Source organism: Anolis carolinensis, chromosome 6, assembly GCF_035594765.1.
Source record: "Anolis carolinensis isolate JA03-04 chromosome 6, rAnoCar3.1.pri, whole genome shotgun sequence".
Taxonomy (NCBI): domain Eukaryota; kingdom Metazoa; phylum Chordata; class Lepidosauria; order Squamata; family Dactyloidae; genus Anolis; species Anolis carolinensis.
The window spans coordinates 21089190-21103656 of record NC_085846.1 but is presented as its reverse complement, the minus strand read 5'-3'; the positions used below and the strand labels follow the sequence as shown (position 1 = coordinate 21103656).

The following is a 14467-nucleotide window of genomic DNA, read 5'->3' as shown; positions in this document are numbered from 1 at the left end:
TGAGACATAGTGATATATTATACTATGTAAGAAAATCTTGAAAAAATTTGTTCCTCATTGGGAAGTGTTATTTCCTGTTTAATTGTGTGGAACTTACTTTGAAAGTAGTTGTTATACTCTAGAAACTTCGTTTCTGTGGCTGCCAAAAACTACGTTGAATTGGTTGAGACTCTATGAGATATTCATTGAAAAACTATAGCAAAATGTGCTGCAGGATGCCCCACCAAAACCAAGTTTTTGCAGTTTCATAAACATTTTTTCATGTTTTTATGATAGAACAAATTAGGAAATTACATTTATAACCCAGAAACAATAATTGTGTTATCGATGCATTTATCATTGGAATTACTCCTGATTCAGAAGCTCCTTCATCTCATATTCAACAATTAAGACTATGATAGAAGCCTGTTCCTTTTTCTAGAATGTTCCTATCTACAGAGATTAGAGATGGGAATTTCACATTTTTCAACTGTCTCACATTATGAACAAACATCTCATGCAAAGACTCAGTACCTAATTTGTGACATATATTTTTACAAGATCTTTAGCCTTCTCTGCAAAGGAGTGCTGGTGCTTCCCCAAATTACAGCTCCTCAAATTCCATTCCATGGAGCCATGGCAGTTAAAAGTATGTCAAAGTGCATTCATTTTACAGTGCAGATTCACCCTTAGAAAGGGTCCTGGATCAATTTAGATCATAGTGAATCCTTTTGAAATACAGGATGTATACAGGAAATGACTTCTCACTTCATTTCTTCTCCTATGCCTCAAATTGCCTAGAAAGACTTTAAAACATGGGGAAAATGTCCTAAATGCCCCATAGAGGGCATCTGGGGCTCAAATAATGTGGACTCTCATTACTTTTGCAAACAGGAACCCAGCTTAATAATAATAATTTTGTTTTTATACCCCGCCACCATCTCCCCAGAGGGACTCGGGGCAGCTTACAGTGGTATCAAATACAGAAAAACACAAATAAAATTAAAAGGCATAAAATAAAATCACAATAATTGTAAAACACATTTTAAAGCACAACAATGACATCATAAGATGAACTGGGCAAAGTGCACTGAGTGAAACTTGTAAACATGAAGGAAGTTAAGCTATGCATTAGCTGGTGTCTAGTCTCAAAGGACGCCTCTCCAAAACTACTTTCAAGAATCCAGTCTTAGTTATATCCATCCATAGATCACTCCAGCACGGGCAATTCCTATCCAGGAATGGCTGTAACTGGAATACCAGGTTCAAATAAATCACAGTAACAAAAAGGGCCAAGAAGTACTCTTAGGACCTCATCTCTTTGAGATCACTGATCCAGGTGGTAGTGGGTGGATCCACCATGACTCGTAGCATAGTAGGCCTCTCTTGAGTACAGAGCCAACTTCTTTCCAGCTAGTACTCAGAAGACACACACACACACTGAGAAACCTGTTCAAACCGGCTCTCCAGCAGCAGGACAGCAACAATAGCAAAACAGTTCCCCAGGTCCTTGCAAACTCAGCCAATCGGCTTCATGCATTTGATTTTCCAGTTAACACACATATAGTATCTTTGCAAACCATGACACCTCTTCTGGCAGTTTGACCTCACTTCAGACACAGAGGCCCGCCGAAAGTGGATTGATGTTGTGTGATGGGATCCGGCAGGCTTCACGCCTGGTGAAGTTGAACTGTTGCAGGACAGGGAATTTTGCCCATTGTTAGGCTATTGACCTCGTCTTTCAGTGTCAGTACAACTCTGCTTAGAAAAGGTAATATTTTGATTGAGTGGAAATGTGAACCACTCATCCATGGAGACTCCATCCAGTCAGAATTCCCCTTCTGGTTATTGGTCCATACTCATTTTGAGGTTTTAGGTACCGAATACAAGACTTCATGGCACAGCTATGCCAACTCCCCAAAACGATTGAGGAAATTACTGGTTCTATCAAAATGCCACTGCCTTCCTTTGCAAATCCTTGAAGGCCGCACATGGGGAGATGTTCCCTCAAAAGATATTCAATCCAATTTTAAAAAAATTAAAGTCAGAGACATGCCCCAAGAGGTTAATAATTAGAACAAGACTCTGAGTGGATTACTGTTTTCTTCTTAAGCAACTAAAATCCTTATGTATTGACAAATCAAAACATTGCCACCACCTCTTATCTGGAAGCGCACGTTAAATAAGGATCTTTCTCCAAATAATGAAATAATGAAACTTTATACCTTTGATAAAGTAACAAGAATCTTTTTCCATTATACGTTATTCTTGCTTATAGTACTTGAAGGTGGCCATTCAGCATTTTCTATGCCTTTAATTTGGGATGATTGCATGTACATAAAGCAGACAAGCAGACAATTGTTGCCACTGGAATTGTATACTAACTCAACCACTACTGTGATCTGATTCTTAAAGGTACAAGAACCTTTCTTTCTCCGTGTGTGTGTGTGTGGTGGTGGTGGGGAAGCTGGGCAATCTTACAACCATGCTGTTTTGTTCAGATTCGAATAAGTATGTTGTTCTATTTATTTTCAAGTCTTACCAACACTCTGTTATATGTGATAGACCTTTACATTTTTTTTTAGAATACAGCATCAATGATAAATGAATCCCTGAAATTACTGTTAATAATTCAGCCTTTTACTAGAGAAGGGTTTTTTTTTTGCCTTGATTAATTATTTTAGTATTGTTGCACAAACCCTTAAGTTGCTGGAGTCAAACTATAAAGAGGGCAGTAATGGAAAATCAGATGTGTAATTGCTGGATTGTTTCATTCTTTACGAGAACTGTAAGACAGAACAACTGTTGGGAAAATATATTTGAAGAAGCAAATTATGAAGAAACAGAAGGCTGCAGCCCCTTCTACACTGCCCTAAATCCCTGGATTTGATCCCAGATTATCTGTTTATCCCAGATTATCTGGCAATGGAGACTCAAATAATCCAGTTCAGAGCAGATAACCTGGGATCAGATCCTGGGATATAAGGACAGTTAGATGGGACCTGGCTCTAATTCATATGAGGTGTAAAAAAATTATTATTACATTTCAACAGAAAGTAAGGTCTGCAATAGATAAAAAAAATAGATTCCACAAACTATGGCCCCTTCTACACTGCCATATAAAATCCAGATTACCTACTTTGAATTTGATTGTATGACAGTGTAGACTCGTACAATCCAGTTCAAAGCAGATAATGTGGGTTATCTGCTTTGATAATCTGGATTATATGGCAGTGTAAAAGGGGTCTATGAGACAAGATGATTTAAATCTTGAGGAACTCATTGAGAAAGGCTTTCTCAGGTAGAAACATAGTGACCCAATACCCATTATCAGTGCGGGTGGGTGACACTTTCTGAAATCAGTGAAGGAAATGAGAATAGTCTTTCTCAGAACAGCGCCTGCTGATGGAAAGGAAGAAAAAAATTTAGGGCCCTTGCACATAGCCCTATATCTCAGAATATCAAGGCAGAAAATTCCCACAATATCTGTTTTGAACTGGGTTACCTGAGTCCACACTCAGATAATGTGGGATTTTCTGCCTTGATATTCTGGGATATAGGGCTATGTGGAAGGGTCCTTAGACATTAAAATGGGAACTCATAGCAAAATGAAACATAACAAAATAGGGGCAGTATAGTGATGCAAAGTAATTCAAGAGCAATCTATGTAAGGCTGTTGATGAGCTTGTTTTATATGTATCAGGGAGAATGTTTAATCTCTGGCTTCTTCTACACTGCTATAAATTGCAGTTCAAAGCAGATAATCTGGATTTTATATGACAGTGTAGAAGGGGCCAGGGAAGCTGATTTATCTCTCTGCTTGGTACTGCAACCCTTTTAAAAAGGCTCATAGTTGTGTAGAGGTTCAAATATTTCAGTCCTGTTGATTTATTGTTTTACACACAAAACTCTTTAATGGTTTGTTCTATGCATAAAAGTAACTGTCAGATGTTTCACATCAAGTAGTGTTGGCATTACAAATAAGAGCAACATAGCCTCTTTGAGTCTCCTTGTGGAGAGAAAAAGTAAGGTAGAAATAAACATAGTATTGATTATATTGTGTCAGGAACGACTTGAGAACATACTGCAAGTCACTTCTGGTGTGAGAGAATTGGCCGTCTACAGAGACGTCACCCAGGGATGCCCGGATGTGTACCATCCTGCTGGGAGGCTTCTCTCATGTCCCCACAAGCTAGAGCTGACAGACAGGAGCTCACCCCGTCTTGCGGATTTGAACCGGCAACCTTCAGGTCAGCAACCCAACCTTTAGGGCAGCAGTCCAGCCGGCACAAGGGTTTACCCCACTGAGTCACCTATAATAGTAATAATCATAATATCCAATAAATAGTGATGAGCTACAAATGGTATACCTAAAATCAAGATAGCTCCAACAGAATTCACAAAAGAACTTCAAGTATTCAAATATACTTGTTCTTCAGAAAATCCAACTCCATGTAGGAGGGGAGACCATGAATGAGTACCACACATCTACAGTTGTAGCATACATGTTGTGTGTGTTGTGGTAATCTCTGAGCGGTTAGACTCTCTGTGGGAGATTCCACCAAAATGTAGCAGAGTAGCAAAAGCAAAACTTTCAAATGCAGCAGTTATTTACATGCGGTGAGCAAAGAGAAGCCTTTGACTATTTAGGATTGCAATGGACTGCAGAGTCTCAGTAAAAGTTCAAAAAGCATTTATTCAGGTAAAAATAACTCCATTGTAGATAGAAAGGCTTGGGAGCTGTCTAGTCTACTCTACACTGATTTCTAAGGAAAAATAAGAAAGGAAAAATAACAAATATCTAAATAGTCACATCTTGCCAGGAGGGATGGCGAGACGCTGTTGTTAGCTTGAAGAACAAAGGGAGAAGAGACTGAACCAAAATTGTTCCAACCTCATGGTCCAGTTTATTGGGGCCATAAAAGACATTCTGACCAATGAGAAGTTAGTGTCCCTGAAGATTCACATTTCTACTAACTTCAAAGTAAGGGATGTGACGTAAACAGGATAGAGGGAAACACAGTAAAGCCTATCTAGGCATTCTTTGGAAACAGGGAAAGGATTCCCTCCATCTAACTCTATCATCTATCTGACTACATTTGGACTTGAGTAGTCCAGGGTGATTCCCAACAGTGTGTTATATGCTTTCAGATTTGATACCATAGATACAAAAATCCACATACTTTCCATACCTCTAATATTGGCCACTTCTTGTTATAAGATTTGGAAAATGTACAGCTTCAATTGCACCACGCCCTGTTCTTGTTCAAATGTTTTGTTTGCGGTATGATATAACATTGGTTGATTTTTTTATTTATCTTGCTTTGGAAATAATCCAAATAGATACTAAAACATATAATGAATAGCTGAAAGAGGTCAGGAAGTGACAATTGTTGCATTTGAAGATAAAGATTCACTCAACAGGCTAAACCACTGAGCTGCAGAAAATCCTGCCAATGGAAAGGTCAGCAATTCAAGCCCGGGTCAGGGTGAGCACTTGCTATCAGACCCAGCTCCCTGTCCACCTAGCAGATTGAAAGACGAAATGTGAGTAGAAAAAGAGGTACTGCTTTAAAAAGCAGGGAGGTTACAAAAGGCGCCCATAAGGCAATTTGATCCAGAGGATGTCTAAGGATGACAAAGTTCCTTGGCATGGAAGATGGAGCGACAGCACCCCCCCCCCCCCCATGGCCAGAGTAGAGCACAGCTTCCAGATGCCAGAAATGGAAAAGATGGGAAAAGCCTTTATATATTGTCTATGTATTGTCTGTCCTTGTTAACTGTATAACGACATTGACTGTTTGCCGTATATGTGTTCTGTAATCTGCACTGAGTCTCCTCGGGGAGGCAGAGTGGAATATAAATAAAGTATATTATTATGATTATGGTGATTATTATTATTACTACAAATATTTGACAAAATTGTGTCCCATCAGATCAAAAAGCATGAAAATGGAGGTAGGAAATGGAACCATGATTACAGAATTTATTCTTCTTGGCTTTGGAGATCTCAAAGAATTCCAGATTCTTCTCTTTGTGCTATTTCTAACAATCTACATAATGACTGTTGCTGGGAATCTTCTCATCGTAGTGTTAGTAATGACTGATCACCATCTCCATACCCCCATGTATTTCTTCCTTGGGAATCTGTCCTCCTTGGAGATCTGCTACAGTTCTACTATTGTTCCAAGAATGTTGGTCAGATTTGTAACACATAACCAGCAGGTGTCTCTGCATGTTTGCATGATGCAGTTGTGGTGGTTTTGTTTTTTTGCAGCAACAGAATGTTACCTTCTGGCAGCAATGTCTTATGACCGCTATTTAGCACTATGCAGGCCACTGCATTACTCTACTCTTATGAATCCAAAGGTTTCCCTCCAACTTATTGCTGGCTCTTGGATGTGTAGCTTTGTGGTAGAAATGATATTGTTCAGTTTTATACTGCAGTTACGCTTCTGTGGTTCCAGGGCTATTGAGCACTTCTTTTGTGATTTTATCCCAGTAATAAATCAGGCCTGCAGTAATACACATCTAGTGAAACTTGTATTAGTTGTTTTAGCATCTATCACTACTCTGCCACTTTTCATTTTAACCACAATATCATACGGGTATATCATTATGGTTATACTTAGAATCCCATCCATCATAGAGCAGAAAAAGGCCTTCTCAACCTGCTCTTCTCATCTTATTGTGATGACAACATTCTATGGAACACTAATCATAGTATACATTCTGCCAGACATGGATAGACTGAAAAAATTGAATAAGGTCTCTCTGTCTTTTACACTATCCTGACGCCTCTAGTAAATCCCCTCATATATAGCTTGAGAAATAAAGAGGTGAAGGAAGCTCTGAGGAGAACAGCAAGGAAATGTACTATATGTATGCAAGTTTGTCAGCTTGTCGTCATACTATGTGCTGGAACTAAGATTCCTTGTAAGAACAAGAAGACCTCACCATGCTGAACCACGAAATCACTGGACATTATTTCAGTTTTTTAGCCAAACAATGCTAGACCATGAATCTTAATGTGTTGGAATAAGTAGTGGTAAGAATTCATTTGTATTCTATGATATTGTATCATGGTAGACTTTACTTTGAAATGTGTGTCCCATTGCTTCTGACATAGTTTGCCAGTTGAGGCTGAGATATTCATATCTGTATTGTATCTATTCATATCTGTAGGGGGTAGCAGCATGATAGTTCCCCTTTCCCACTTTGTCCTTCCCTGTTGTGTTTAATCTTCTCACCTGGGAAATGATTGGCCATTTTCAACTTCATTTATTTCTCTCCCAGGGCACTTCTATACTGACCCTGAAAGTGGGTTTGAATCAGAGTCCTAGATACTAGATCAAGCACACTAGAAATCTCTAAAGGGACTCCCTGAGCTGCCTCAGTGATGGCAAGAAATGTCTACTGTCCAGCCACACCAAACATGGTTTGGTGTATTGAGCAAGAGCCCTAACATCCACCCTCATCCCCTGTGTTGCTGGTATTACAACCATGACACAGACACCTACTGTACTCTTGGGGATCCTGCAGCCTTCTGGCAAGTCCCATGACTCACTAAGGAGGTTGCGGGGAAGGAAGGGGAATTGAGAACCACTGACCGCATAGACAAACTGATGAAGAAGCACAACCTACAAACTATCTACAGATCCACAAAGAAAATCCAACAAATGCTACGGTCAGCGAAGGACAAGAGGGATCCTCTCACCTCTGCAGGAGTCTACCGGATACCATGCAGCTGTGGACAAGTCTACATAGGGACCACCAAATGCAGCATTGCCCAAACATGAGTCAAAGAACATGAAAGGCACTGCAGAATAATTCAACCAGAGAAATCAGCCATAGCAGAGCACTTGATGAACCAACCTGGACACAGTATCTTATTTGAGAACACAGAAATGCTTGACCACTCCAACAACTATCATGGCAGACTATACAGAGAAGCTATTGAAATTCACAATCATGTGGACAACTTCAACAGAAAGGAGGAAACCATGAAAATGAACAAAATCTGGCTACCAGTATTAAAAAACTCAAAATCAGAACAGTAAATAAGAAGCAACACTCTAACGACTCTGAACAAAGGATGCCCCCAGGCAGGAAGCCAGGAGATGAAGCTATTCAATGCTAATTGAGGTGATTAGTTACAACATTTACACTGGCCTCCAACTGACAAAGAGTTCTTCTCTCACCCTGGACTTTCCACAGATATATATATAAACCTTCCTTGCTTAGTTTCTCCATACCTCACAACCTCTGAGGATGCCTGCCATAGATGTGGGCGAAACATCAGGAGAGAATACATCTAGAACATGGCCATACAGCCCGGAAAACATACAACAACCCTATTAAATTATTTATTGTGGAAATCCAAATAGGGGAGCCATACAGTAACAGAGAACCAATCCTAGCTTTAAAAACTTTGAGGGCAGCAGGGATGTATTGGTTACCCTTACTATAGAAAAAATGATATATTGCTGCAATGTTGGTATGTACAGAAGCCATTACTGCTTGTCACTGTGAGAGCCATGACAGGTTATATCTGTAGCAAATACCAAGGTATCGAGAGTATGTGACCTGTACAGTTTTGTGGTCCCTGATCTGCCAAGACATGGGCTTCCACTTTTTTTTGGCGATAATGAGAATTTTGGATTGAACATAGCTAATTTTCCAGGAAAATAGCTTTAGTGTCTTAGAAATCAACTAGAGATAGCTTTAGTGTCTTTGAAAGTACGTAACACAAACAGTAGTTGAAAGAAGGGTTTGCCACAAGCACCAAATGACAGCAATAAACAGACCATCACTTCCTTAGAGGTGCAAATGGAGATGTAAGGGTTGGAAATGTCATTTTGATGTAGTTTGATTTTGATCGATTGGGCCACATTGGGGCTTCAAAGGGCCCAGATGGTATATTGATAATATCAGTTATAACCGGACATTTGTCTTGAACTCTTTTGATAAACATTTCATCAAAAGCACCATGCATGAGAAAAGACCAGATGAAAGGACCAAGGGCTGAGAACAGCAAAAAACAGAGGTGTGAAATTTCCCTGGAAAAATGTATAAAAACCTAACGGAGGTTGCATCCCATGTGGCATTCTCGCTCTCCAGTACCTTTGTTTTGCAAAATAAACATCTGTTTGTACTCATCTCCTCTCCTCAGAATCCATTATTGGGGAAACAGGTTTCTGAGGCTGAAAAGGGAGCCTAGCCTCAAGAATGTTTATATAGATGTTAACTGAGCTCCACTTTTATAGTTGAAAATCAACTTCCTGATAAAAGAAGAGCAAATCTCTCTACGTAGGTAGAGAAGTAGTCCATCTACAGTCAATTTTTCCGCTCTGGCGTGAAGTCATTAAATTAAATGACTACTCTCTGAGGGTTTTTTTTTGACAAATTCCTAATCCCTTAAAATCAACTTTAAATCAACATGTTAAGCTTCTTGAAACAATCATTACAATTTTGTTTTAAATTGCATACATAATTCCCTGTTTTATTGGAATAGTGGAATGTATTTTTTAAAAAATATTCACAATGAATAAATTATACAAATCACACACAACTAACTTTAACACAAGACATACAATAAATCAGTTAAACATTTAATCATATATTTGTATACATTTGGTTTTGAAGAATACGTTAATATTTGTTTTATCCAACACAATATTTGTCATCATCTGTGGACATTAAACCCCACTAAGTGCAAATAGTTCTTAATAATGCCTTTTGTCTGTCTCATTCAACCTCAAGCTGCTAAGTTATCAAAAATCAATCAACAAATAGGGCAATTTGTAGTATAGTGAGGAACCAGCACCCTTACACAGAGAAAGCTGAAGATTTTGTAGAATGACAACAACCGTGTTTCCATAGCATTGATACATGGCTATTAAAATGGGAATCAATCTGTAATAATTCCACAATGTAGCTGCATTTTTAGATAGCCAACAACTCTAGACTATTGGCAATGATAACTGGAATGGATATGAATTGGGATCAAAGATCACCAATCAATTTCCAAAATGCTCTTTTAAGTTCCCTATTCCTGATACTATAGATTAGTGGGTTCATTAATGGAGGCAACATGCAATAAAACACAGAAAGCACAAGATCCATGGTTGACAGGGACCGTGACATTGGCCTTAGATAGACCAATGAACCACTTATAATATACAAAACTATTACAATAAGGTGTGGTAAGCAAGTTGAAAAGGCTTTTGGCTTCCTCTGGGTGGAAGTAATTTTTAGAACTGCTCGGAAGATCTCAATATAGGAGGAGATTATTAAACTAATATAAATGAAGGATATGGAAGAGCCAGCACAGATGACATAAAATGCAATTAGATATGTATCAGAACATGAAATTTTTAATAGTTGTGGGATTTCACAGAAGAACTGATTAACATCATTGGAACAGAAGCTGACTGTGAATAAAGAGCCAGTATATAGTGAAGAAAGGCCAAAACCACAAATCCATGTACTCATTGCCATATGAATGCATGCTTTCTTGTTCATTATAGTTTCATACTTCAACGGATTACAGATGGCAATGTAACGGTCATATGCCATAATGCCCAGGAGATAAAAGTGAGATATGGTGAAGAAGAGAAGAAAGAAAACTTGACAGATGCATCCACTGTATGAAATGGTGTTGATCTTCTTCAGTGAATTTTCCATGGATTTAGGGACTGTGACCGAGATGGAGCCAAGGTCTTGGAATGCCAGATTGGCCATGAAGAAGTACATGGGTTTGTGCAAGTGATGACTTTTGATGATTACTGTGATGATGAAAAGGTTTTCTATGACAGCCATCAAATAAATGAAGAGAAAAGCAAGGAAATGAAATGGTTGGGATTCCTGAATATCAGAGAATCCGTGCAGAAAAAATTCAATTAGAATTAATGATTGGTTGGACATGGGGTTCCTCTTTTGATACCTGTGAAAAGAAGAGAAGGTGGTTTAGAAAAGAGGAGAGGCTATAGTAGTTTGAAGTTTGCACTTGGTCACTAGGAAACCAGGGTTTGAATCCCTGCTCATTCTGGATGACCTTGGGCAAATCATATGTCCTTCCCTCAGAGGAAAAATAATGGCAACCCCACCCTCCGCCAACAAATCATGCCAGGGTGGGTTTGCCTTAGGGTCAACATAAATCAGAAATTAAATCAAGGCTCACAACAACAACAAGAAATAAATAAAACCTATAGTGGGAATGAACATTTCTTAAGATAGCTTCACTTCTTCACTTCACTTTATTTCTTAATTAGTCGCTCTCCACCAGAGTGCTCCGAGCGACTTACAATTTAAAATATCATTCCACAATATAAAAACATTCATCATAAAAACATTCAACCTATTTGGTAAAACTGGAGAGAAAAGTGATCATTTAACTACTGCTTTTAAGCATCATAAATGAAAAGTGCTACCAATTTCTCTTTTCACTTTGTGAAATATATAAGATCACTTTGTGATCTGATCAAGAGCATTGTTCTGGCAACTTTAATGTCAAAATAGCAAACACTGTTCAAGATTATGTGAATTCATAGACCCATTTGCACCCCCAGAATTGAGACTAGTAAATGGGTACAGTAGAGTCTTGCTTATCCAATGTAAACAGGCTGGCAGAACGTTGGATAAGCGAATATGTTGGATAATAAGGAGAGATTAAGGAAAAGACTATTAAACATTAAATTAGGTTATGATTTTACAAATTAACCCCCTAAACATCATGTTATACAACAAATTTGATAGAAAAAGTAGTTCAATATGCAGCAATGCTATGTAGTAATTACTGTATTTACAAATTTAGCACCAAAATATCATGATGTATTGAAAACATTGACTACAAAAATGCGTTGGATAATCCAGAATGTTGGATAAGCGAGTGTTGGATAAGTGAGACTCTACTGTATTAGTTCCTGACATAGTCCTAGTGAAGGAGACCTCACTAGTAACCCCAGTGATTCTAATCTTTCACTTTCTTTGTCAATTTCCGGGCTGGGATGGATAAACATTTGTTAAAGCAAATTTAAAAAGATATTATAGGGAACCAAAACATGTGTATATTCCAAAATCCATGTTCTTGAGAGATTTTCAGTGAAGATTATCTTCAGGGAAAATACTTGTGTACACTGTGCACAAACTGTCTGTATTTTCAAAAATGCATGCAAAACTGCATCATACCAGTATAACCTGCATGGGATAGTAGATACAGCTTTTAAATGTGAACAATTTTTGCTTAAAATGTATATAGAAACAATACATATTTTCTTATGACTTTCTTTGAAAACATATTTCTTTTATGCCGAGAAAGAGGACAAAATGAGCTTAACCTTAAGACCTAGTGATCTCACAATGACAGATTAATTAATCAAGGATCCAGTATTGATAACTTCTGCACAATTCACTTCAGTGTCCAATACAAAATGAAGAATATGCAGCATTTCCCATCCTCTTCTAGGGAAATGGGGAAAATAGTATTCTGTAAGCATACAGCCTCTGCCTATATGAACTCCACATATCCTGTCCCTGGCATCTCAGTCAATCAATTATCAATTGTATTTGACTATGAGCTCTTACAAATCTTACAGGTCTTATATAACATACATTTAACAGAATACATGTGCATGCAGATCCATACAAAAATATCAGATTAATGAATCCCCTGAACAATCTATTGCAGAGCTTTCCAAACTGAGTGTTGCGGCATGTTAGTTTGTTGGCTTCAGTGTATAGGTATATCACATGAATGCAAAAAGAACTCTCCATGTCTATGTGAAATAAGCAATAAATCTTACGTTTTAAAATATATAAATGAAAGACTTTTATGAGATATGTCACATCCCCATACATTTTGTTATTACAACGTATGTGTGTTTGTATCTCTTATAAGGGACTAGCTGTGCCCGGCCACGCGTTGCTGTGGCGAAGAATGGTGGTATGGGAAATAAAGTATTGAGGAATTGGTGGTAGTTAAGGTAAAGGGTAAGTCATGTTAAGTCCAGTCATGTCTGATTCTGGGGGTTGGTGCTCATCTCCATTTCTAAGCCGAAGTGCCGGCGTTGTCCGTAGACTCCTCCAAGGTCATGTGGGATGACTGCATGGAGCGGCGTTACCTTCCCGCCAGAGCAGTACCTATTGATGCACTCACATTTACATGTTTTTGAACTTCTGGGTTGGCAGAAGCTGGGGCTAACAGTCGGGGCTCTCTCCGCTCCCCCAATTCAAACCTGCGGCCTTTCGGTCCAGAAGTTCAGCAGCTCAGCGCTTTAACATGCTGTGCCATCAGGGGATATTATTTCCTAAAGGTTGTGAATATACAATATTTCTGATTGTTTTTTTTTTGTTTTTTTTTGTCTGTTGGAGGCAAGTATGAATGCTGCAATTAGGAAAAATGATTAGGATGTAATGGCCTTGCAGATTTAAAGCCTAGCTGTTTCCTCCCTGAGTGATTTTTTTGTTGGGAGGTGTTAGCTGGCCCTGATTCTTTCCTGTCTGGAATTGCCTTGTTTTCAGAGTGGTGTTGTTTGCGATATTTTATGTGCTTCTACTGTCTGTGGCCCTGAGAAAACAGAGGATTGGCCAGACTTTGATGATGAGAATACTTTGTTGGGAGGTGTTAGCTGGCCCTGATTGTTTCCTGTGTGGAATTCCTGTTTTCAGAGTGTTGTTCTTTATTTAGTGTTCTGATTTTAGAGATTGTATTGTTCTGATTTATTATACCACATAAATTTTTATATATTCTGATTTTAGTGTTTTTGAATACTTGGAGCCAGATCGTATTCATTTTCACAGTTGACCGCAACACAATAATAATAATAATAATAATAATAGTAATGATAGTAATGATAGTAATAATAATGACTTTGGTAATACATAGTGCTTCACTGCCTTCTCAGCTTCCTTTCTGGAAGAATCCTTTCTTGGGAGGTGTTAGCTGGCCCTGATTGTTTCCTTTGTGGAATTTCCAATTTCCTTGCTTTATTTACTTTCTTTATTTCTTTATTACTGTCCTGGTTTTAGAGATTATATTGTTCTGCATTATTCTATCCTAGAAATTATTTCATATCAAAGTAGAATCTCACTTATCCAACATTCGCTTATACAATGTTCTGGATTATCCAACGCAGTCTGCCTTTTCATAATCAATGTTTTTGTAGTCAGTGTTTTAAATTCATTGTGATATTTTACTGGTAAATTTGTAAATACAGTACAGTAAAGTCTTACTTATCCAACATAAGTGGGCTGGCAAAATGTTGGATAAGTGAATATATTGGATAATAAGGAGGCGTTAAGGAAAAGCCTATTAAATATCAAATTAGGTTATGATTTTACAAATGAAACACCAAAACATCATGTTAGACAACAAATTTGGCAGAAAAAGTAGTTCAATACGCAGTAATGCTATGTAGTAATTACTGTATTTATAAATTTAGCACCAAAATATCACGATATATTGAAAACATTGACTACAAAAATGCGT

General features: G+C 38.1%; 1 protein-coding gene and 1 pseudogene across 1 annotated transcript; one reads left to right on the top strand and one right to left on the bottom strand.

Moving 5' to 3' along the window:
* The first annotated feature begins 3152 nt into the window (after positions 1–3152).
* LOC107983227 (olfactory receptor 10C1-like) lies at positions 3153–7066 on the top strand (annotated as a pseudogene).
* Positions 7067–9411: 2345 nt separating this feature from the next.
* LOC100568123 (olfactory receptor 14A16) lies at positions 9412–10961 on the bottom strand. Its single transcript, XM_003224528.3, has one exon. The coding sequence runs from the start codon at positions 10903–10905 to the stop codon at positions 9985–9987; it is 921 nt and encodes a 306-aa protein (XP_003224576.1). The 5' UTR covers positions 10906–10961; the 3' UTR covers positions 9412–9984.
* Between the last annotated feature and the right edge of the window lie 3506 nt (positions 10962–14467).

Coding starts and splice junctions, on each gene's coding strand:
- LOC100568123 (XM_003224528.3), bottom strand. CDS start 10,905: ATGTCCAACCAATCATTAATTCTAATTGAATTTTTTCTGCACGGATTC.